Source organism: Strix aluco, chromosome 8 (assembly GCF_031877795.1).
Source record: "Strix aluco isolate bStrAlu1 chromosome 8, bStrAlu1.hap1, whole genome shotgun sequence".
Taxonomy (NCBI): Eukaryota; Metazoa; Chordata; class Aves; order Strigiformes; family Strigidae; genus Strix; species Strix aluco.
In genome coordinates, this window is record NC_133938.1 from 22,519,902 (window position 1) to 22,545,683 (window position 25,782).

General features: G+C 36.3%; 1 protein-coding gene across 4 annotated transcripts in view; it reads right to left on the minus strand.

The window, feature by feature from the left end:
• Positions 1–25,782, minus strand: part of COL11A1 (collagen type XI alpha 1 chain) — a 164,409-nt gene that overhangs the window by 27,317 nt on the left and 111,310 nt on the right. For all 4 annotated transcript variants that reach the window (XM_074832648.1, XM_074832647.1, XM_074832646.1 and 1 more), the window contains 9 exons: positions 25,613–25,666; positions 17,208–17,315; positions 16,618–16,725; positions 15,496–15,549; positions 11,368–11,421; positions 10,519–10,626; positions 6,992–7,045; positions 6,022–6,075; positions 5,885–5,938 (listed from right to left, as the gene is read on the minus strand). In XM_074832648.1, coding sequence (XP_074688749.1) covers positions 5,885–5,938; positions 6,022–6,075; positions 6,992–7,045; positions 10,519–10,626; positions 11,368–11,421; positions 15,496–15,549; positions 16,618–16,725; positions 17,208–17,315; positions 25,613–25,666 — 648 coding nt within the window. The remainder of the gene's footprint in view (positions 1–5,884; positions 5,939–6,021; positions 6,076–6,991; positions 7,046–10,518; positions 10,627–11,367; positions 11,422–15,495; positions 15,550–16,617; positions 16,726–17,207; positions 17,316–25,612; positions 25,667–25,782) is intronic.

The following is a 25,782-nucleotide window of genomic DNA, read 5'->3' on the forward strand; positions in this document are numbered from 1 at the left end:
AGGTCTGGAATTAGCAAATAAATTGATGTTATTCAAGTTAGTAGATATATTATGTCTAACAGAGTCCATAATATAGACCTTTTCAACAGGTGTTCCCATTGCAGGACTAGCTAACTGAGTGACAGAAGAGCGCTAATTATGCCAAGTCTTGCTTGACAAGCACTTGTGCCAGTATAATCCCCTTCTAAGCTTCTCTGAGAATAAGTTCTTTTTCTGCCTTTCTGCCAAATAATATTGTAATTTATGATGATTCACATTTGATTTGTAATCCACTCTTTACCCTTCTCATTGACAAACACATCTTCATTTTATGATATCATGCAACAAGAGAAAAGATGGGCTTTCTCTGACATATTGACCTATTTTGGGGGCCAACTGGGGAACACTGTGCTCCTGGGATCTCAGAGATCCCTGCATGCATGTTGAAACTGGCAGATGCAGTCAGCCTATATGAGCTCTGTGCATAGTAACTCCCCAATAAGCAGCAGTGTGGAAGACAGCAAAATTGGAAGGGCTAGAAAATGTCAAGATGTTCCCCTTAAAGGGCATCTGTGAAAGATGAGAGCAGTTAAAGTTTCATCTCACGTTAATACTTCTAAATCATTGCTCTATTAAAAAATGTGGTTCTTCCCTGTATGCAGTCCTTGTTTTTGCTGACACTGATTTTTATATTCCAAATATTAGGTACTATAAAAGGTTGTACTGGTTTTAGACAGCTGTTAAGGGAGTTAAACAATGTTTTGATAGAGACGATTGTAGCTGATATGCATTTACAGAGTGCATTTTTATAGCTATGAGAATCTGCAATCTGTAGGTTACTGTTTGCCCTTGTCTTTGCATTTTTGGTAATGATGGTATTAATTCAGAATCTGATGCACCTTCTCTATGGGAAGTATCTCAGATTCTTCTTTCAGGAAATAGATTTTATGATCTAATGTTAAATTTTTTTCCTCTGGAATTTTTCCTCTATTCCTCTGGAATTTTTTTCATCTTTTGTTATCAAGTCAGATCTTTTAAAAGTTAGTGTGGTCTCTCTTAGGCAAAGCCCTCCTCTGACAGAATTTCAACAAGCAAAGACAGACATTCTAAACCTACAAAGTGTCTTACCATTTCATGGCTATGTTTAATTCTGAAAACCTCTTTGGATTAAGCAAGCAGAATGATTTCTATCAGGCTAAGGACAGGACTTTAAAGGTCCTTTGTTTTCCTTATTATGATCAGTTCTAGAGAACTGTTCATACTAAGCACAGCGACAGAGATAGTGGATGGAAGGCTGCCACCTTTTGGTTAAATTCTGGGATGTGGTGATTTATTTTGTAAGAATGAGAGGCAGCTTTGCAGCTGTCTGGGTTGTGAAAAGGATTCAGTTACACTTCTGCTCCTTTTTGCCATCCTTACAAAACAGGAAAAAAAAGAAAGAGAAAAATTGTGACTCTAGAATCTAGACAATCCCTTTTCACATGGGTATGCATATGTGACTGTGTTATATATTGTGGCTCTGTGGAGAGCTAAATTTAATCAAGAGATAAAATCTAAAGCTGTGCTATATTTTCTGGGAGGGCATGTTGGAGAGGTGGAGAAGGATGAGAAGAGGTCACAGTCAGTGAGTCATGTAAAGTTATTAAAAGTAATTTGTTAGGACATATATTCAGGTAGTGTAAACTGTCATAGACACATCTTGATTAAATACCTTAGCAATTGTCTGCACACAGGTGTGTGGAAAAATGATACACACACATAAATATGTCTGTGCAAACTTATCAGACATGTTTTTAAACTCAGGGCCAGAATACTCCATTGATTTTGTCCTCTCACTTCCATCTGCAGTATAAATCAATGACTGATTAAGCATGTAAACTATTGATTTCACTTGTTTGCTGTGTTGGACTCCTTATTAGTGTACTATTAAAAAAAATATTTTAGAAAGATATAATTGGAAGGAGTATAAACCCAGATGTGTAGTGGTTTTCTAACATCAGACTTTTTCATACAGTAAAACAGATCTAAACTCTGAGAGGCTACAGAAAGAATGCTTAGGTTCTGTGGATGTTCATTCTGCATTACTCATTGACTGCCAGTTTAACACACGCTGTGGAAGGGAGAAAGGGTAGACAGGCACAGTACTCAGTGCAGTTATCACAGATTAACCTAAATTAGAGGCAAATTTATTTTATTAGGCTTTGTGGAAGGGAAGTGTGAGGTCAATGTTACTTCTTCCATTTCTTCTCTGCATTGTAAATTCTTATGTAGTGTAAAAACATCTAAGGCCCGGTTTTGAGAAGACCTGAGCAATTTACTGGGTATTTTGAATATCTGCATGTTAGGCCTTTGATATCAAACTAGAGATAAGCATGTGTTGGTACATTTTGGTTTTCTGCTTTTTCTTAATTATAAGCACAATGAAGAGAATAAACTCTGGGTGGAAGCTGGATTTAAGTGGTTCTATCTGAGTGTCAAGAATTCTAGACTGCTCTGTGGAGCCTACAGACATTAATAACGCACGGCTACATGCACATTTGTACTGCTGATGTCTTTGAATGTTTAGGCCTTCGTGTGTACAGCAGAGGGAACAACAAGCTAGTTAAAAATACATGGCACTATGTGTGACAAAAATTGTTTATAATTTGCAAGAAGATAAGGGGGCTTTGAAACTCCAGTATTAATGACAAAATATCTCCTATCTAACCATTCAAATATGAAAGTGAGCAAATCTGTTTCACTCCCCAACAATGACAGGGAGGATGCGGAAATGTTTTTCCACACTCTACAATCAGCACTGCATTGCATTTCCTGTAGTATGATATGTCTTTATGAAAGGGATGCAGAGGCCAAAGCATGCTGATGTAATAAGAAAAACATTGGGGAAAAAAATATGTAGGGAGAAAAGGAGAAGAGAAAAAACATGTTTTGTTTAAAAGTGTGAACTGTCCTCCTATTGCTTAAATTCCTTCTGACAGAACAACTCTCTGTGATTTCTAAGCTTGCAGAATTCATTAAATGGAACTGAAATTAAGAAGGAAAGTATCCTAAGTAGGAAAAAACCTGGCATGTAAGAAAACTTGAGGAGGAGAAAAGTAATAAACTTCCAAAATAATATACTTGGAAGCTTCTCTGTGTGAATGCAGAGAATATGGGAAATAAGCAAGAGGAAATAAAAATGACAACTAGTGATAAACAGTCTGAATTTCATGTTCTTGAATTAAATTTGGTGGGCTGATTATCACAAATAGGGATTCTAAATCACATAGAAGAGTCATAGGGAGAAACAAAGGAGTAAGGAGTTCAATACAAGTCAATGCTTTTACAAAACAATTGGAATAGAATTTGATTATGAAACAGTAAAAATCAAAGAGGTGATTGAAACCAATGACAAAATTCCTATTGACTTCAGTGGGCCACAATATTATATGAGGTGGTTTTTTTTCAAAGCAATGAATATAATGGGTGCTACCCTGGATGCAGTGTTCTCATAATAAACGTTTTTCTCGGTACCCTAGTGGTCACAGGAAGAATTTTTCTTCCCACAGTGCCCATTTTTTTTTTCTGTATCCTGCTGACATACAGACTCTCTTTTTCCAATAATTTTTTTTGCCATCTCTACCAACTCTTACATTCAGACATGTGTTTGGTACTCTTCCCAGAGAGAAAAACACATCCTGCAGCTCTCTTTAAAATAGGCTGGAGGAACAATGTCACAAACTTGGGAGATTAGAGGGAATATCCTTGTTAATAATGCAGTCAAGCAGGAAGGCATCATGTTTTGTATGTCTTATACAATTTGGGGTAAAAAAGATTGAAGACACAAGAATGCCACTGCTACCAAGAGGCGAGTTGATGCTCAGAGCCACATCCTGAGAAACAGGGAATGCAATGAAGCACTGACACCTTAAACATGGCAGTGCTACCATGAAAAAAATACAGTATAAAGGTAGTATTTTCATCTGCTTGGGATCAATACCCTTTGATCTCAACAGACAAAGAAGGAAGATAAAGTAGGATATTTGTCCATCAAGCCATACGTTATATTCCATTATTCTAGTACTATCTTCACCACATCCCAGAGCACTGCTAAGTGATTTATTTGATGGGCATGTAGAAAAAAATCACGAAACATCCAAAGAGTCTATTAAAATAATAGTTTGGTCATACTGATAAGATGTTGGTGACTCCTTTTGACATGCCCTAATATAAGTGAAGGGTTATTTAAAGAAAAGGCATTTTAGTGAAAAAAAACAGACACATAACCAAAATTTTATGGTAGATGTCAACAATATTGAAGAGCATCATAAGAAAGATCTTTTGTCATCACAGGGGAGCAAGAAGCTTTTGAGATACTGTAGGATGAACTGCAGATTTCCATTATTTTATTTTTTTTTTATTAGTCATACAAATGATCCTGGGAAAATAATGACAACTTCCTTATCTTGTGAAAAGAAAGAATACCTAAAAGCTTTGTGAAGCGGAGTGACATGTTTTTGGGCAGTGATCAAGAAGAGGATCGTGACAAATAAGTAATTTTGATTGATCTGGTACTTGAGTCATTATTTGTGAATTCATAGTTCTGATGGATTTGTACCTAAAGGTACAATACTGGTACACTGTGTCAAAGAGAGTATGTGGATAAATGAAAGGGAGAAGAAGTTAAGATTTATCAAGTGCTGAACTTCAGTAATGGTGTATGAGGAATTTGGGAGAAGAGGTACCTGTGCATTTAATTATCTGATGGGACAGGAAGAAAAGTGGAAAACTTGCTTCATATTCTGAAAAGTTATCAATACAGTGAGCTTTCTGAAAAACTACCACTACTGACATTCCTAGGGATGTCTTTTCTAGGATTCATTGACATCAGTGTTTCATTGGATACATATGATATTCTGTGGCAAATATTTAAATAAATCAAGAGCAATCTACAAAGTTTCTCGATGTTATTTATACAGTGGCCTGGAACATATTTATATTGTTTCCTTCACCTTATGGTCCTTTCAAAATCTTCTTCCCAAATCCAAAGTTAAAGAAAAAATTCATATTAAATCTGTAACATTACAGCAAAATGCTTTTACGCTTACACGCATGATATGTCTGAGGTCATCTAACTTGGTAAAATAAACATAAATAGGAATTTCAATAGACTCTTTTGACTTCTGTGTTTGCTCAGCATTTTATAATAGTTTACACTGGTGATTCAAATAAATCACACAAAAAAATCCATTATGTCTGTTGCATACAACACCTTTTCTTTAAGAAAAAGAAAGATATATCCAACATGTTCCTTGTGTAAGATATGAAATTAAAAAGAACCCCAAAACATCACCCCATATACTGGTAGGAAATTTTCTGAATAGAGAACTGAAAATAGCAATGAAAATAATTTCAATGAATGTCATATAGCATCAGCCTTAAGTTAGATTTTCAACTAGCACAAATCATCCTTGAACCTTTGACTTTATTGGAACTGTATCTATCTGTATGAGGAACAGATACATATTGATGCTTCAAATCTGATTCACCTCACAGATACATTTACTACTGATACATTAGATAACAGCTTATATTCTTAATGTTCCAGATAGATGGCTATATGATATTCTAAGTTACATCATAACCATAACCTTATTTTAATACTTCACCTGAAAACTCTCTTTTCTGCTCTGAAGCTCTTTCTTATGATTGTTAAATATTTTTGTGATGTAAAATGTGAAATAAAAAGACCAACCATGGTAAGTCAGCTATTAGAAGTATAGCTAGATCACTATTAACAACAACTAGGTCAATGAAGGATATTTGGGAACCGTAATCTAACTATCCAGCTGAGAAAAATCAACATGCATATTCATATTCCTATTCTAATGTTTTCTCCTTCTAGGATGTTATTATCAACACTCACCTTTTCACCAACACCTCCAACAGAGCCGATTGAGCCTGGGGGGCCTTGAGGACCCTACAATGATAAAAGATGCTAGTTATCCCAAATATGGTGCTTGTTATTGAATTACTGAGAGGAAAAATTAGATTAATTCTTACATCAGCTCCATTAGGACCCTGGGGACCTCTTGGACCTGGAGGGCCAGGTGGACCCTGTATCAAAGAGACAATTTGATAGAGTTACAATCATAAAGAATAAGTCCAGTGGGGCTTTTTTGGACAATGAAAAGCAATATACTCAATCTGTAGAGGACTATTAATCTTCTCAGTGCTACAGAAACAGCAGGGCCAGATTGTTGCCCATTGCATGAGTTCACAAGGTGACAGGGGATCCAGGCTATGTTATACAGTACCTGAGCTGGAAGTGATCTGATGCTTAGGACTCCTGAGGATTGGTTTCCTGTATTGTATTTTCCCTGAAGGTTACCTGCACACCCATTCCACTGTGCAAAGACCCTGGAGTACCTTATATGTCTGGTAACAGCCATATGACAGTACTGCACCATGGTGCCTACAGATGGGCAATAATAAAGCATCCAGGCTTGGCATAGGGTGTTAGAAGCAAATGAATACTTTAGATAGCTTGCGTTTCAGGACCAGCCCAGAAGGCATTCTGTCAATAGTATGAACAGTTGGAAAATGCAGTCTCAAGATCACCCAGAGAAACAGACTAAACATAGCCAAATAGTGTTTACCATCTTCTGGCCTGCAGTTACCTGAAGCTAAGGTACAATGCCCTGAATTTCAGAAAAGCAACTCTAAACTCTCTGGTGCAGTGGTCTCTCCTTTTTCTCTTTCTTTCCTGAACCTGCATGCCACTGTCCTGTCTCAGCATCTGCTTTGCTACCTACTCTTCTGAGTATTTTCTTAAGTTACATAAACCTTGATATTAAAGATGAGGCGATAGATACAGGAAAGCAAAGTAAATCCCAGAGACCAGTTTATGTTACACAAAATGTTTCCTACTCAGGCACCAGATTCAGGAGTATCTTATCAAATTGTGAGCTACAGAGAAAAGACAATAATACATGTATGATATTTATGTCCTCCAATGGGGAAGAAGCCTTACCATTGGTCCCACATCACCATTTTCACCCTTTTCACCTGGTGGGCCAGGCAGACCCTAAGACACATGGAAGAGATAAGAAAACTATTAGTAGGGTACCTGGAATGATGAGTTATATATCAATAAGAAACAATATAAATCAGATCTACATGTGAAACTTGGGAACTTGGGGGGTGGGGGGGGGAACAAGAAAGCAAAACCTATTTGCATTGAAACAAAGAAAAAAAGAAAAGGGTTTCTTTATATTACATCAAATGTATAGATAGCCCTATATGCCTAAACCAGGTGAGGCAGAAAATTTTTGAAAAAAAAAGGGACACAGAAATGCTAGGGTGGCTGATTTTAAAAACACTGCCATCGTTATCCAGACCACAGGTGGGCATCTGGATAATCTGATTTATGCTATACATAATATATGATTTATACATATATTTGTAAAGAAAACATAATCAGTGCAGCACAATGAAGTGGTATGCGAAGATGTCTAAGCTACCTGAGTATTGGAAGCTGTATAACTGCTTTAATAAGGTGTCCAGTGGTGGTGATAAATCCTGCTGAGAGGCATTGCATTGGGTTATACAAATGTATCCTTAGAAGCAAAGGTTTAAAGTAACACCAAGAGAAAGAAACTAGCTGATGCTAATACTGATATCTAGTAAAATGTTACCACAGCTAGAAGCACTATCAGTTTCACCTCCTGGGTTCTGCTACTTTCAAAGTATGTTATCGAACTATAGCTAACCAGATTGGAAAACACAATTTGCCATTTTTGCTACAAAGCTGTATAAAAAAGTATGAAGTATAAACTTAGCCAACACTATATCCATTCCTCAGCTGCCCTCCTATTTTGAAACAATCTGAACAATAGAAGTACTTCTCAAAATTCAGAGATGCACCTTTTCTAAAAATTATGTGTGTCTCTGTTGTCTACTACCATGAAAACTTGGCTGACCTGTCAGTGCACTGTGGTTGTTGTGAAAGCCTGTTTACTATTAGATAATCAGCACAAAAACAGCCAGCTGTGGCTCATGTGATGACACAGTGGCTTTTCTGTATAATTCTTGCTTATTTTAAAAAATACTAGACTGTGTTCTATTAAAATGAAAGTCCATAGCTGGTAATACTATCTTCAGTAGCATGTATTGATTATAGTACATGCTGAGAGTAATGCTAAGGTTATAACAACAGGTAGTTTTATTACTTTCTAACTTTCTTCATGTTTATTTTTTGTAATGTGGTAATAATTCAACAAATGAAATTTGAATTGACTTTAACTCTCCTTCACTATGAAAATTATAATGTTTTAAATAACAATTTTGTATCTAAATGTTCTAAAGAGTGATTAGAGGAGAAACCTAGGTTTGGACTGGATGGCTAGTCTTTAGAAAGTTGATATTCAGAGAGAAGAGTCCCACCTCAAATAAACTAGATCTTCCAGTTGCCAACAGTCCACTCAGTTCTACCCCGTGAACATAAAAAGACATTTAGCTTAAAAAGTTGAATGCCTCATCCATTATGATTCATGGTCATGGTAAACCTAAACAGCTTATTCAACTGCTTGCAGAGGAGGTATTTATAAAACTGTGAAGGCAATTAAACATTTACTTTATATTTCTGTCTATGAAAAGACTTTCCAAAGCCATTTGGTGCACTCCTATTTCAACACTGAAAAAATCTCATTGATTTCACTGAATCAATATTTCATGCATTATTGGACATGGTATTTTGGGAGTGCTTTCAGTTCCTTTTGGCAAGAAGTAATGGAGGTGTTTTGTCATTTAATATTTCAAAATTTAAGTAAAATTGCCATAAATTGACTATAAGATAAACTAGATAAGCCCATAGAGTTTTTCAGATTTTCTTTGCTTTCAACTCCTTTTGTTAGAAACTTCCTTATTTTTAAAAATACTATCAAAATTAAATAGCAAGGAAATTAACAACTAAAGTAATACATTTTCAAAATTACCAATGTTCACTTCTATGATCAAAAATACTTTTTACTTAATGGCCAATGTAAGAAATATCAGTAGAATTTAACGTAAGTTAAAGTAAGTGTGATATAGGTACCACTGAATATAAGACACAGAAAGTTGTTACTCCCTAACAGTTCATAATAACCATAGAACTGCTTTACTGAATAAAAGAAACTCCTGATTTCTCAATGGTACTTCCAATACTATTAGCAAATATGGGATCTCAGTCCATGGACTAACATATTCAAATTAAAATCTTAATCAGAGAAATAAAATTCCTCATTTGAAATATTTCATTTGCATAAGTCCAATCTAATTGATTTTTATATTTATGCAGCTTAGTGCTCATTAAACTTAAAACGTTAAGGTGGACTTCACTGAAAAACATCAGTTGAAACAGTATCCTAGATCTGAGAAGAATAACAAGGATAATTTTATTTCACTCTCTTTAAAATAGTAAAAAACTTAATTCATAATAAAATTTAGGAATAATTTTTTTTGAGTTATGATTTCTGAAAATAAAGATTTTTCAGTTTCAAAGGCAATATGAATCTACACATGACATATGTGTTGGTGCAGCAAGGAACTGCTTAACTTCCGTGAAGGTTTGCAATATTTTATAAACTTTATTGTAATTTTTCTGAACTGTGTTATGTAATGGAATTTTAAAAATTATAGGTACAGGTTAAAGTTTGGCTTAGTGAGAGAGATGAGTCAGTTCATGCATGGTGGATAGAAAGGAGACATACTGTTTAATACATTCAAACACTATTATTATAATTTTCCATTTTTTAAAAGAGAGTGTATGTGATTCATATTACAGCTTAATGCATGGGTTAGAAATAGTTTCAAAGTGCTCTGTGCTCTAACGTTAATTACATGGAAAGGAATCAAAGGTCCTAAACGTCGTCTTCTTTGTTTTATTTAAGCAAAATAAATTCTTGAAAAAGCAGGATTTTTTGACCGTAATCTTCTGGATGCAGCAGTGAGAAGCCTACATTTTACTGTATACTTGTTTTGGGTTTTTTTGACTCATGATATAACAATTTTAAGAGGAAGAAACATGACACTATAGGAAACTGCCAGTGATGGCAGCAGTGTATAAGCATCGTGGAGTTTTACTAATCTTTCAGAATACAAGTAGTGTCTGTGATGGTATCACCCAGAAACACACTGTGTTGCCAAAACCTATTCTGAAAATACAGTAAATGACTAGAACATTTTAAATAAGCCTCCAGGTGAATCTTTTCTTTAAAATGTGTATCTCCCATAAAAAGAAGTGCTTTTGTTGAAACAGAAGTCATTGGACTCTATAAATGACTGAATTACTGAATGAAATTCTAAAGTCTATGGTAGCCAGGAGTTCTGTTTCAGAGCATCCTACCAATCTCCTTCAGCATTAAATCTGGTATTTATGCACGACCTCTATGAATATGGGATCTTTCAGACCTTATTAACTGATGCTATCATTTATTTAATAAAGACAATACTCATGCGGTTTCTGACACAGAAATCAGGGTTCTTACAGGTGGGGGGTAAAATAATAAAGGAACTTACCTGTAAACCAATAGGGCCTGGAGGGCCAGGGAAGCCTCGAGGACCTTCATCACCTTTTTGCCCAAACATCCCTTGCTGACCTCTTGGGCCTGGCTCCCCATCACCTCCCTATTTGGAAATAGAAAAAAGCAAAAATATCACAGGTCTGATAATAACAGAAAAAGCTCCATGTCAGTGACTGGAAAAAAACTACAAGAGGGCTCAGAATCACTCCTGATGTCTTTTGAAATGCATGTAGCCACCTTGATTGAATGAAATCTGTTACATAAATAGAATACCGGCATATGCCCTGGTTTAATGTAGGTCAAATAATACTGCAGGTCTCAAAAATCTTCCCTGAATACCTCTTCTCTTTCACATCTGCATAAACATTCTAGCTGTTGAATATCTACATATTAGTAAATATGAGTAGCATATAGTTTTACCAATCCTCATGGTAGAAGAATTCAAAGCCTTCTAAACGAAAATACAAATCAATCCACCTGGTGTAAGGTTGAACTCTTTCAAAAGGTGGTTACTCTTTTAAATGCATCTGGCACCGAGCTGATTTTACCACTGACTGTCATACGAACCCTCAAACAAGTGTACTGAAAGGATGGGTCTCATTCACTATTTACACTATTTCATTTTTAATAATTCCTTCAAATTATTGCCCAGCTGTAAATATGCAATAAACTAACACCTATGCAAACTTGTTTACAATAAACAACTGCATGTAAGAGGACAATGACAGAGCTGTCAATAGTGATTTGAAATATATTCCTGAGTAAGGAGCATGAGGTTCAAAGAAATTTTAAGTATCAGAGGAGTTATGGCAAGATTGGGGTTTGCTCTGAATAAGCTACTTACAGCTATACCAGGGGCACCAACAGGACCCTGGAGACCTGGTGGACCTGGAGGACCCTGTAACAAACATCCAATAGGAAAAGTTAGTGATTATGGCATCTGGATTGAGATGAAAAGCAAATATAGAGACAACCCTATTTGCATGATCAAGGTCTATTAAGCATTTCTTCATTTCTCCATAGAGAATGTAGCATTATTCACAAGTCTTTTCCATTCAGTACAATCATTTATCTCTCAAAAACTCAGATTTGAACATCTATAATAGACTTAATACCTGCATTTATTGAAAGCACATTTGTAATGTTTCAGAATATTTAGAATAGATTCCCATGCAAACATGAATCAAAATGAAAAACATTTTTTTTTCATTATTCAAAATATCAGACCTTGCCATGAGATTTGTGCAGAAAAACTCAACCTTTAAAGCATCATCTAACAATTTATCTTTAAATGGAATGCTTATTATTTGGATTAGTTTTTATGAAATTGCAAATGGTTTTTGCAACAGCACAAAGCTTATTTTGACCTCCAGCACACATGAAAAAGTCAAAGTCCTTGTTGCACACTGGGTGTCACATTCTCTTTGATATTAAGTCTCTCAGTCTCCTTACAGAATAATAACTTTCTAAATTATACTGCATGTAATTTAGAAGTCAGTTATGCAGATGTGATGTAATGAAGATATCTAACAGAGTATGGGAATGCAAGATACAGGTTTATGATGGGGTTAAAATTATGTGGTAGGTTAAATCTGGTTTTTGCACTAGCTAGAGAGACTAGACTGATAAAGAGTGAAACTAAGAAAGCATAAAACCTTACACCTGGCAATAGCTGAATTCTAGTCTGCTATTTCAGATGGCAGGGAAGTTGTCTGCAGTTTCTAGGCTGGAAATTCTAATTTACTGCAGAATAATGCTTGGGTTTAAAGACCTTGCTAGGGCTAAAATTAGATTATTCTTCCCTTTATAGGGAGATTACAAAAAGGAACTTCTAAAGTCTTACAGTCTATTTATTTGGGTTCTATGTATATTTTAGAGTATCTTATTTGTAGGGAGTTTGAAGAGTCAAGCTATGTGTTTCTTCTCTTTTATAATTTTATTTTCCTCACATACCTGATGGTAATAGTTGAAGCAAAGCTTTTTAGCCTCTATGGTGAAATCTCTAAAAGAAGGGACTCCTAGGAATGCTCCTGTTGACTGGGGGTTACCATGAGAAAGGGAATTAGCATCCATGAATTTGAAAAAAAAATTGTAATGGAACAGATTGCTTTACAATCTGCAGGGTGCTTCTACCTGCTCCTTCATTTTGCAGGGCCCAGAACAAGATTTACACATTTTAAATCTCATTTAAATACTCATTTTGATATAAAGTAATGTTGGAAGGTACTTTGCAATTGATTAATGTGAAGTTATTTGGACACATGGCCAGATAATTTTTTCCATTGCTCTGGAGGGCAAAGGGAGAGAGACTGATCAGAATCATTGGGAGAGAATCTTCAGTTAATACAGGCAGCTGTGGTAGCCATGACGGGTTTGAGGCTCAAGATAGGATATACATCAACAATAAAATTGTGCTGTCTCTAGCTAGGATATGGCAACATAGTATTTTTTATTAGGCACAGAATAGTTAAACCCCCAAACATAAATCTTTGCTAGTTTCGATGGGAAATTGAAGATGTTTCCGGCTCTTCTTACACAGGAAAGAGGGATCAATTCTTCTTTGCTCAGGGCCCTTGCTGTGATTAGCCTCTAAATGCCCACTAAGGCTTCTGTGGGTGTCTAGGTATTGTGAATATCTATTCTTTATGTCCTGTGATTTCAGAAGTAGGTACTTACTTCCTCTTCAGAATCTTTCAGAGGTGACCAACAAGGCCTTCCCTCCCTGCCCCAATATACATCTGTCAGCATGTTGAAAGGAAAGCAGATTTGAAATAAACACATTCTGAAATCGTCAGGGTTGAATAACTGCAATTGAGGGCGAGTAGGATTCAATACACATGACTTCAAATGGGGTAACATTCACTTCAACTAAGCAGGCCTGAACACTGAAGGAATTTCAAGGTATTTCGAGAAAAACACAGTATATTCCCAAATGCCTTAAACCTTGAGACTGAAAGTACGGAGCACGTTCTCAAATGATTATGCTGCAGACACTTTATTTGTAAAGCAGGTCTGCTGGAACATGCCCAAATACATTAGTACTCACTATGGGAACTGTGGTCACAGTCTGATGCTCAGCATAACTAGCTATGCTAAAATGATCTGAAATAATAGAAAAGTGCAGCATGTGTTTTTTCTGAATTTCTCTGATGTAGAAGTATCTCTAATGAAGAGGCATGTCAAAGGGGAAAACAGGAAGATATGCATGTGATCACATGCAAACCCTGAAGTGGAACTGGACCATGACCTGCTTCATATTCTTCCTCTGTCCTTTCCTTTAAATACCAGATTTTTCTGTGTACGCAGCACCTGTACTGTTAAGAACCTCTTCAGGTGGACAAAGAGGAGCTGCATATATCTCTATGTATCTCACAGCTGCTTTACAACTACAACAGCAAATACATTAGGATTGATTTTCAGTCAACTGGGAACAAGTCCATAGTTTTGAAATGGACTTTTAAAAATGTTTTAATTTGATAAATCAATTTTACCAAGTTAACCAAAGCATTCCACTCAGATTATGTAGGAGTAATTTTAGTCTGAAGCAGAATTTGTTTACAACTTGGTTGCATGTATGTTTCTTGGAAAACTGGGTTTTGTGATAGAAGCCCTCTCTCATCCATATGTGTAATATTGCATTCCTTGTGTTAACAAGGCATTACAAGTTGTTTATTACAGCACCTGTGATTTGATCTAATAGTATAAGATTGTGAAAATTATGTGTTTTCTGCATTGGAAACTGCAGAAGTCTTTCTCACATAAATAAGTAAAAAGGACAAGCTTATCTTTAAAAACAAAACAAACCCTTGTCATTTTTTTGCACATTTTATCACCACATTTTTTTCTATGAAATTATCATAAAACTGTGATTTGTTCGAATTTTATGTATCCTCCTATAAAACATCATCTGATTATGTGTAAGCCATAAATTTGGAGTAATTTTTAGAAGCAATCCGCTTTTATGAAGCTCTATAAGTTGTTAATCATAATAAGCACATAGTGTTTTCAAGATAGCAAATATGCTTAGTTATGAATACTCCTGTGTTGAGTTCTGGGCTTTGCTGAATTGAATACTGATGCATGAAGTGAATATTGATGAAATATAATAATATTAAAAATCTTTCTGCAATTACTTCTCCATTTTTTCTTAAGGAAAATTATTCAAATAAAATGCCAGCTTATCTTGAAATTGAACAGAAGCGAAAACAAACCTTTTGTAAATTTTTGGGAAAGAAACCAAAATCAAACAGAAAAAAAAATGCTAGTTTTATTCTTTCTAGCTTCAAATTTTACAGAAAAAGCTTATTTTTATATTTCTGACCTCAATCAAAAGAGGAAGTGCTTGATCTTTAGAAATAATTTTGAAGACAAAAACATTTCAAATTAAATCAGTAGAAGCCTGATTAGTCCTAAATTCACTAATAGGCCTAGTGATAATATTTGAAAACTCATATTCACCATTTCATCTGAGGTCTTCGCTGTTCTGAAATGCTGCTCTCAAGAATTAGATTCTTTAAAAATTTTAAATCTATATTAGTATGCTTCTCTCCCAAGTCTTCACATTCTTCATCATTATGTCTAAGAAGCTAAAGCTGGGTATGTTCACACAATCCAGTCAGTGAAGTTAACTTAAACACAGCAAGAGAATGTATGTATGTTCTTGGTCTCTCCCATTTCAAATGTAGAATGGATGAATTAAAATGATAGAGGAAGGGTGCTAAGGAATGTAGTGTACCTATCTATTTTTTAAAGATTCTGTAAGCTCAAGGAATATAAGCAACACTAAATATATGCATGGCTCTATAAGTACAAACCTCTAGTGCTGCGTTAAAACTCAACATTATTTTGAAGAACCATTTTTGAAGTGTGTCTTTGTTTCTGTTCATTGATGTAGCAAGACTACCTGCATACTTCATGCATAAATACTTTTTATTTATGAAGAACATAATGGACAGAGGATTTTGCTACTCACGTTTTCTCCCTTGTCGCCTTTACTACCTTTCTGACCTGGTTCACCAATTTCACCCTGTAATTGAAAGTTAAAAGTTAAACTTCTTGTTTAAAATGGTCTCCTTCACACTTAGCTGAAGTCAATATCACAGTATTTTTAAATGTCCCCTTTGATATTATTATTCTGTGTTTTATGCTGCTGCTTCAAGTGTGAAGGCCTGAAGGGGGCAATTCTGCATCGATCAATAGTATGTCATATTAATCCAGATATTGATTGCTAAATTGCGAAGGGCAACAAGACCTGGCTTTGAAGTATAGAGCAACTGAGCTCTAAATAAAGGAAATTGTGTTCCTCATGTCACCTTCAATATGAACTTATAATGAAAGCACCCTGATTTACAGACTCATCTAACTGTATGTGACTGAACAACCGCTTCTCACTGTAGAGTACAATATTTCAAAACTTCAAAATTATTCAAATCACCAGGAAACCGTGTCAGAAAAAAAATGTTTTCTTTATACAGTAATAAAAGACAATTAAATTAAATCACAGAAAATACTCTCTGTAGGATAAGTAATGCATCATAAAAACGAACTTCAAAGTCTTTACCTTTACCCTATGCTAACTAACAGAACAGTGCTAGATCAAGCAAACATGCAAGATGATCCTGAAGGGTGCTGTGTCCTAATTTCTGCCAGAAGTCAACAGAATATTTCTGCTGTGAACATAATATTTTGACACTCCCAGCCTACCAAGAGTGGTTCCAAATCACTATACATTACTGAGAACATTTTATCTTACTCATTCAGCAAACCAAGTTTCTAAAATAGGCAAAAATCAATTTTGACATTATCTGCCTCGATTTATTTTGCAACACTTTCATCCTTGTTTCTTTGCCACAATAAATGTTAGTCTACTAGTTCTTGAACACAAATCCCAATGCCCCGTGGCATCTGTCCGTCAGACATCTAAATATAGAAGGGTTTTTTATTTTTTTTGCAGTGGGTGGAGGGAGTTTGGGGGAAGCAAGTGTAAGAACGAAGTATGCTTCGTTGCCAAATTTGTTGTGAGGAAAGCTACAACCAGAGAAGTCTACTGACAGATCTTCTCACAGATGCACTAATACCAACTATAATGATTCACCTTGTCACCATCTTCTCCAGGAGAACCACTAGGACCAGCAGGACCAGGAAGTCCTACAGGACCCTGTACTCCATCACGTCCAGCTGGACCTTGAGGACCTTTTTCACCCTGGTTTTGAAGAAAAGGAAGTGATCCACATTATCACAGGAGACTAATGAAGATTTCAGTACAGGGAGTCACATTACCAATATAAAATTAAAAAAAACCCAAACAAATAAAATAAATCAGAAAGAAAACTATAAAGGGAAGAGAATGTATCAGAAAATTATAGTAAGTAATAGTGGAAGCTGATGACAAATACACTTGTACTCTAATGCAGAGTGTCTGGGTACAAGTTTTAATGAAAGACCAATTTCACAAACTTTTTTATTATATTCACTCCCTGCTGTGATAATAACAGGTTTAACGTTTCTTGGGTGTTAGAGGGTGTGACAATAGATGTTTTACTATTTACTTAATTGTAAATATAAAAGGAGTATGTCAGGTGTTCTGAGGATATGTTTAACAGGCAAATACTAGAGTGGGAAAAAGTAACATTCTGGAATTAAAAGTCTGTGCTGTGATAGTTTTATGTGACTGTGATTACTTACAGGAGCACCCTTCTCCCCTGCAGGGCCTGGAGGACCCTGAGGTCCAGGACGACCTGGTAGACCAATAGGGCCAGCAGTGCCTGCTGCTCCACGTTCCCCTGGTGAACCCTGGAAAGCAATAAAAAAGTATAAGAGAATTCTGATATAACCCTGATAACTGTTGGTGGTTTTCATGACCCAGGTTATTCAGTGAGGTTCCAGCTGGTAGAAGGGTACACATTCAGCATGAGTGCAAGTAAAGAAAAAGACTGAAAGAACTAACCTGAAGTTCATACTCAATAGTTCTTATTCAATACTAATGTTCACTTATTTTTAGATAAATACCCCTTCCTGTATTTGTTCATCATAATAGGAGTGTGCTTCAGCCTATTTTCAAGAACTTTTTTTCCCTCTGTGTTTCCTATATACATTAACATACTACTTTGATGAAAGAATATTCACCATATTAAAATACAGAACTAACCCACACCACAACCTAAAATTTTAGGCAAGGTTTTGCCGTACATTGCTGTGATGATCAGTATGTTTCTGCATTTCAATTCACCTGTGTAAAAATTTATTGAAGTATAATGACTAATTTGATTTGTCATTAGATGTCTTTAGATAAGCACAGAAAAAGTTAAAAATCTAATACTGCAAATTAAAGGGAAAAAGACAGTGCTCTATGTGGAAAAAACACTGTAATTGTGTATGCTAGAATATATTTTTACAGAGAATAATAGCAGAGAGGAATAATTTTTACTCTAATGTCAACAAGCCTCACTTTTAAATGAGTCATATCATTGTCATTACTGTATTCCTTTAATTGCCTAAATAAGTGTTTTGGTTTTTTTTCCTATCGGAAACTACCAAATCATCCATAACCAAAAATTAGTTTCTACCTTCCCCGTCAGTTCTTTCTTTTGAAGCAGTGTAGGGCTTATGGCTGTTTCATAAAAAGCCAACCTTTCTTTTAAATATGTCAATCTACCACTGAGCCAAGCTCCATAACCTTTCATAATTTGAGCTGTGCCTTTATGGTTTCTGCTGGATTGAGCTAACTAGACAAAATTGAGAGAATGGCTAGGTATGTAAAAATCTGCAGTGCTCTAAAAACAAAGAGGTACCTAAGGTGGACTAATTTTTCCTGTCTTATTTATTGCACTTTCTAAGAATACAGATGGCGTATACTTTTAAGTAGTTCTGAGGGGGAAGGAAAAGAAACAAAGTGTTCTAGTACTGAAAAACCTTCCTAAAAGGATACAAGGGAACAGATAACAGTATAGATCAGAACTTCTACTCAAATAAATGGAATTTCATAATGAAAATGTTAAATTTTGGTCTGTCCATATTTGTTTATCATTTAGTTGAAAGCCACAATGTGGAGTACTGATTTTAAATCCTTTCTGTAAGCTGGGTTAATTTCCAAACAGTGATCTATAACCAAAATTCTCTGTAACTCATAAGCAAAGAAATGGACACTTGTTTGGAGGCACATCACAGCAAGAAAATGACAGGGAGCAAAAGACACTTACACTTGAATTCCTAGTATCTCCTTGATCACACATGCAGATTCTGACCAGGTATTCTCTATTTGTGAAATGGATTAATGATAACACAGGAGAAAACTTCCTGTGTCTTGATAGAGAGGTTAACTGCCATCTAACCTGCTTCCTCCTGTCTGTCCACACAACTCAGCATGTGCAGGGAGACAGAAGCGTAATGCTCTCCTGGGTACAGGCAGAGCATGGAGAATGGTGGAGCTTCTTTGTGCTTTTTTTGCACCATCACTGGCTGAGAACTCTGGCAGGAAATCCAGCTTTGCCAGACCTGATACTTCCTGAAGATTCAACATACTGTACATCATAGGGCAGCATAGGAACAAAGACAATGGAGAATTTTCTTCCACTATATTCCACATATAAGGTAGTCTTGTGCTTACAAGCCTAATGGGAAAAACTATTTCACTAATAGCAACACAGTTAACATTGAAATTTGTGGGCTCACTGAGAAGGAGAGAGAGCTGTTATCTTTCTCTAAATTCCTGTATTTTTGCACTTTTGCATCATCTTTGTTTTCTGTCTTTTAAATAATTTACAATTTTTCTATCAATAGAGCACTGTTAAAGGTTTGTTTGCTCTGCAGTAATATTTCCCCAGCTTTTCAGTTTGACACCTACAAGATTGTAATGCTTTAAAGTTATCGATAATTTCACTTTTCCAGCTGATATACTGGAAGTGGCATCATACATCATGGAAGGATAAGTAATAGGTATTATAGCATGAGGCTCTGAATAGCCAGGTTTTTTTCCATGTTTAAGCAATTTGCTGGCTCATGGAACATTGGAATTTTATGATGCTTTCACCTATGAGGGCCCAATGTTTTGCTTTTATTCATGACATAATTTTCTTGGACTGACCCCGTTAGCATAACTGGTACTAATTCCATAATAAGGTGATTTTTCCTCCAGATAAATCTGAAGAGAGTGCTGAATCGTTGCTCCAAATATTTTTGCAAATTGTCTCAGTAAGATCTAATTTGGCATGAATGTTCAAGAAAAGTATTTGTGCAGGAATCATAGATGACTTTATCCTTCCAGGTGTTGAGGGTTTTTTTAAGCCTGGGTGGATGCCTAAGTTTCAGTCCTGTTTCTGTTATTTTAGTTCCTAAGACTTCAGTGAATTCAACAAGAAAAATTCACTACCCTGCAGCCATACTACCATGGTCTCTGATCTTGTCAGCTTTCATAAGCTAAATGATTTTAGGTCATCTCATCAGTAGGATGCAAGAATAGAGAGGGAAAAAATACAAATAACGCATAGATCTTTCCTGTATCAGACAGCAGCCACTAACAGTGGCCATAATTTCTAGTATGTCTTTTTATTCAGCCAACTTTTCGTGTCTATCTTTGCATCATTTTTATTTGTTATACTTAAATTTTACATGACATGAACAGGAAGTACACCTTCTGTTTTCAAGGATCTTCTCATATCTCTGTGAGAATGGCCTCTGATCAAATTAGAACACATTAATTATAGTCACAACTCAGAAAAGCATTTTAGGCAACTTAAGTCTGTTCTCACTTTCTATGTTTATTATCTTTTTTTTTTTATCACTCTGTCCCACTATGAAACAATCCCCTTCTATTACTAAACTCCATGTTAACCTGTGGTCTTGCAGTGGCACTCACATCTCGGAATCTTTTTATTAATTTGGGGGGGGGGGGGGTGGGGTGTGTTTAAAACTTTTCTACAGAATGAAGTTTCATGCTCTGTCTTGTATTTCTCTTATACAGACTATAAACTCATTAGTAACCTTATTGCACTTTCTGTGAAGAGATATGTAACAATAGCTATTGTATACATTATATGTAGTAGCAATACTTTTTACTGATGGTTAACAAAATGTTCAACAAGTGAAGATCCCTATGACTGAAAAATGTTATAAGATAGAGGAGGGTTACTCTAGATAGCTCAGTACTGATAACTGGGTAGCCTACAGCTGGCTTGTTCTGAGTCCAGTTTAAGCATCCTATTCCTAAATGAGCTAACGAAAAATGACTGCTTGACATTCCAAAGAGCTTTCTCTCATCAGCATTCAGCATTCCACACAGTAGTATGAGAAGGGAAGAAAACAAACAGAAGACAAAGATAGCAGATAAAAGAGAACTGTTAAAAAAAAACCACCAAAAACCAACAAAACCCCAAAAAACCCACAACAAAAAACCCCAGGAAAAAGCCTTGCTCTGGAGTGTGTTCATGCATCTCTTTCTTTTGTCCAAATCCCTTTAAGCACAGTAATTGACATGCACATTGGTTTTGTTTGTTTGGTATGCTTGCAGATGTATGTACTAGCCAAATAAAGCTTATAATTGACTATATATGCTAGTTAGAAGCAATTGGTATTGGCAGGGAACTGGAGGAAAACCATCCAGTGGCATGAATTCTCTTCCTATTATAAATGGCAAATGAAGACTCCATTATAATTACACTTCTGTGTGTACCCTCTGTTGGCTAAAAATAGATGGGAAAATATTTTAAGACTATTTGATGCTCATGGTCTGCTATGAGCTACTGTGAAAAAAAGCAAGCTATTGTGCTTTAATTGTGCTCCTTGCAGATGCACAGAAACCCAGTATTAAGGGCATCTATGCATCTTTTTTCATTGAAAACCACTTTGAAGATAACAAGTTAGTAATTAAAGATGAAATAGAAAAAAAATCCCACTGAGGACTTCTGGAATACTCTCAGGGCAGCTTGGTGCTGTTTGTGCCTCAAGTGGCCTGCCTGCACTACAGTGAACTCAAAGTATATTTTAAAAAAAAGTTTACCCTTCAAACTCTCTTTCCACTCTGCTCATGATTCCTGCTAAAACTACATCTATTTCTCAAAGATCAAAAAAACAATACACAAAAAATTCTGAGCTTCCTAAGTGATTCTTTCTATGACTATGTTTACCTTAGAAGGAGGTGAGGCCCCAATGGGAATGGATTTATAAAGTGAAGAAGCAGTCGGTACTGTGCTACTGACACCCATACTCTGTGTATTCCTGGACACAATTATCTTTATGATAATTCTAGTCTGGCACCGAACTCCTATTAGCTGGCAGGTATTAGAAGTGCCTCTGGAATTTCTCTTCCAATTTAGTTTCATGTGAAAGGAATGCTGTTCATGAGCTCCAAGAGAGCTCCATGATTTGAACCAAAGGATGGTAAATGGGGGTGATTGCAACATTCCGCTCAAAAAGGCTGTGATGTTTTGAATTAAAGCACTAACATATACACAAAGCACTAACATATACACACCCTGTAAGAATTAGAAAAACATGGATCATCTGAATTTAAATTCAAACACATGTATTTCAGAATATGGACAATCATCACTAAACAAGATATGTGCTTTTGCCTCACAACCTTATGTGATGCATATTTATGAGAAACTATGATAGTAGTGTCACAGCTACTGTGTGGGCATGCTGTCTGGGAAAGTGAGGTGTGTTAAATGTCAGGTATGCTTGTGCTGTCTGATCTGTGAATGCTCAGAACAGTTCTGCTTCATTGCACCTGAACTAACGATCTGCTTGAGAGGTTAGTCCAGCCTTAGGGCCTCCTTTAACAAAAAATCAAGACATGACCTTTAGATTGAAGAGACTATTCTGGTCGGTGCTTTCTTGATTTTGATTAATCTTTTCTTCTAACAGTTCAGGTTCTTCAGATGGGGTAGGATGGTATGCCTTTTGACTCTCCCTACTAGCTTCCATTCCATTCCCTGGTACCTTGTTTTGGTGCCTTTTGGGAATGTATACGGAACGCATGATGTTAAGAAGAACTGTAAATCACAAATGCAAGTTCTCAATTTAAAGAACCAAGCTTAGAGGCATTAAGGATTCAATAATTAAGAATTCAAGTACCAAGTATTAAGAAATCAAGAAGCTTAAAAGTGTGCTACAGCAGATCTTTTCCAATAATGTAGAAATAATCCAAAAACAAGAACCTTTATAATATGTGGGATGTTCTCCCTCCTTGTTTAATGCATTCTAATCTCAATATGAATTGCAGGGACATAAGAGAGCTTTATTATTGAAATACAGAGAATTTCAGCTCCTCCATTACTTTTTTGTCTAACAGGAATAGCTGTGCTGACTTTTTTTTGTTTCAGTTGCACTGAATGAAAGAAGTAAGTTGACAAGATGACTGTCAAAATGTACACAATTCACATTTGGGAATAATTGAACCATGTTTTGAATACCAGTAGAATACTTGTAGAACCTCCTTGCATAAAAAATGACAACAGAGAATAGGTGACTTTAAGCATACCCTACTTCAAACACCTTTCAGTGGATAACTACCAGAAACTGAAATGAAAGAGGTAGGAAAGGTATAAATAGTAGATGTGCAAACACGAAACAAAAATCTAAATGTAAACAACTTCTGAGCACAGGACCATCTAGAAAAAGCCTAGTCACACTACTCAAGGGAGAATAATTTACTGCTTTTTGAGGACTGAGTACTTATCACTGCTTTTCTATCATAATCATAATCATAAAGAAAAAAACAGCTACAACAACACAAAAAGCTGGCAAATACATATTTATGCCCATGTTGAGTTTAAAATGTTGAGAAGGAATATTACTGCATGACATGCTTTTACATAGCTGTTATTAGCCAAGCAAACATCATTTGTAACAGTTTCACTGATGCTGTCTATAGGCATGGTCCACACAAGAAGTACAGTAAACATAAAGTCTTCAAAGCAATGGATGGGTTTGGTCATCTTATCTTCTAAAATTCTCAAGTAATTGTATAAGGCATAATTTCTTTACATATTCATAAAATGGTATTGTTAATAAGCCATTCTTATATTCTTGTATGATTTATTTTCCCATGGATTTGAATGGGAGATTGCAAGCTGCATGTTACTATTTTCCAAAATAAGATTCTGTTTTTACAGTGCTTATTATACTTCCTCAAAGTTCTTAAGCTTGCTCTGCAATTTTTCCCTTTTCCTACAGAATCTTAACTTTCATTGAAAAATATTGTTTTCAATGTAGATACTGTGGCAAAAAGTATGCCTGCTGCTCTATCACTCTCTGTATCAGTTTCAAAGCACTTCAAAACAGAGTTAAGATGTGTTCCCTTCTTTAACTATGTTGAGGTCTCCAAAATCTGAGTGAAAAAATCTCAATAGATTCTGAGACGACTGTCTTCAAATTTTTTTTTTTTTAAGATAGCAAATAAATAAAAATTGTAAAATAATGGTGGAAAGAAATAGGCTATGTGACATTTCCCAACTATACAAAAATTACTGAAGATGAGTAGAATATTTATCAGTTCTATTCTTTATGTATGAAACATTCTGTTATCCCAATCTAAACAAAAAGAATCCGTTTATCAATGAGTTAAAAATTAATCAAAACTTACACATAGTCTAGTATATGGTTTAAAATATCAGATGCAGTAATAAAAATTTTTAACATTATGTGGGTCAACTGTATGAGTGAACTGCAGTTGTACAAAGGGAATAAAGCTGTATTGGATTTGAGTGGCAAGGTTTTGGTAGTGTGGGGGCTGTAGGGATGGCTTCTGTGAGAAGATGATGGAAGTTTGCCCTATCTTCAACAGAGCCAATGCCAGCCGGCTCCAACATGGACCCACCACTGGCCAAGGCTGAGCCCATCAGCATTGGTGGTAGCACCTCTGTTATAACATATTTAAGAAGGAAGAAAAAACTACTGCACAACAGTAGCTAGAGAGAGGAGTGAGAATATGTGAGAGCAACAACTCTGCAGACACCAAGGTCAGTGAAGAAGGAGGAGAGGAGGTGCTCCAGGTGCTGGAGCAGAGATTCCCCTGCAGCTGGTGGTGCAGCCCATGGTGAGGCAGCTGTGCCCTGCACCCATGGAGGTTCACGGTGGAGCAGATCTCCACCTGCAGCCCAGGGAGGAGCCCACGCCAGAGCAGGTGGATGCTTGAAGGAGGCTGGGCCCCCATGGGACCATGCTGGAGCAGGCTCCTGGCAGGACCTGTGGCCCTGTGAGAGAGAAGCCCATGCTGGAGCAGGTTCACTGGCAGGACTTGTGACCCCGTGGGGGACCCATACTGGAGCAGTCTGTTCCTGAAGGACTGCACCCCGTGGAAGGGACCCACACTGGAGCAGTTCATGAAGAACTGCCTGTGGGAAGGACCCATGTTGGAGAAGTTCACGGAGGATTTACTCTCGTGGGTGGGACCCCATGCTGGAGCAGGAGAAGAGTGTGAGAAGAAAGGAGTGTCAGAGAGAACTGGCTGCAATCCCCATTTCCTGTTCCCCTGCACCACTCGGGAGGAGGAGGTAGAGAATTTGTGAGTGAAGTTTAGCCCAGGAAGAATGGATGGTTGGGGGGAAGGTGTTTTAAGGTTTGTTTTTTATTTCTCATTATCCTACTCTGGTTTGATTGATAATAAATTAAATTAATTTCCCCAAGCTGAGTCTGTTTTGCCCGTAACAGTAATTGGTGAGTGATCTCTGTGTCCTTATCTCAACCCACGAGCCTTTCGTCATATTTTTTCTCCTTCTGTCCAGTTGAGGAGTGATAGAGCAATTTGGTGGGCACCTGGCATCCAGCCAAGGTCAACACACCACCACAGCATAAGTCCACTATCCATAAATTTTCCACTATGGAAAACCTCTTTCATCTCAAGTATCGAGAAACAAGTAAATCTCATATCTACTAATAGAGAAGGCTTCAGATATTCACAACCTTCACATTCCTTGAATGTTTATTAGTATGGAGAATTAGTAGAAAATAGTTATTGATCACTTTGAATGACATACATCTGTCTGCTCTTTTACAGACTGTGTTGATAAAAGCATCACAGCATGTAAAGAATAAAAAAGGTTACTATGTAATACTGTTTATATTTCCATAAAATTATTATGTTTACTTACAACTGGGCCAGGTGGGCCTTGTGGGCCTTCCCCTCCTTTCAGACCAGCTGGACCCTAAAAAAATCAAAAAAAAAAAGCTTATCTCTTTATCTCTTACACTGGCAAGTTCAAGAGTTATTTTTGCAATACACGTGATAGGAAGAATGTAAAAATCCAAAGACAAAAAAACT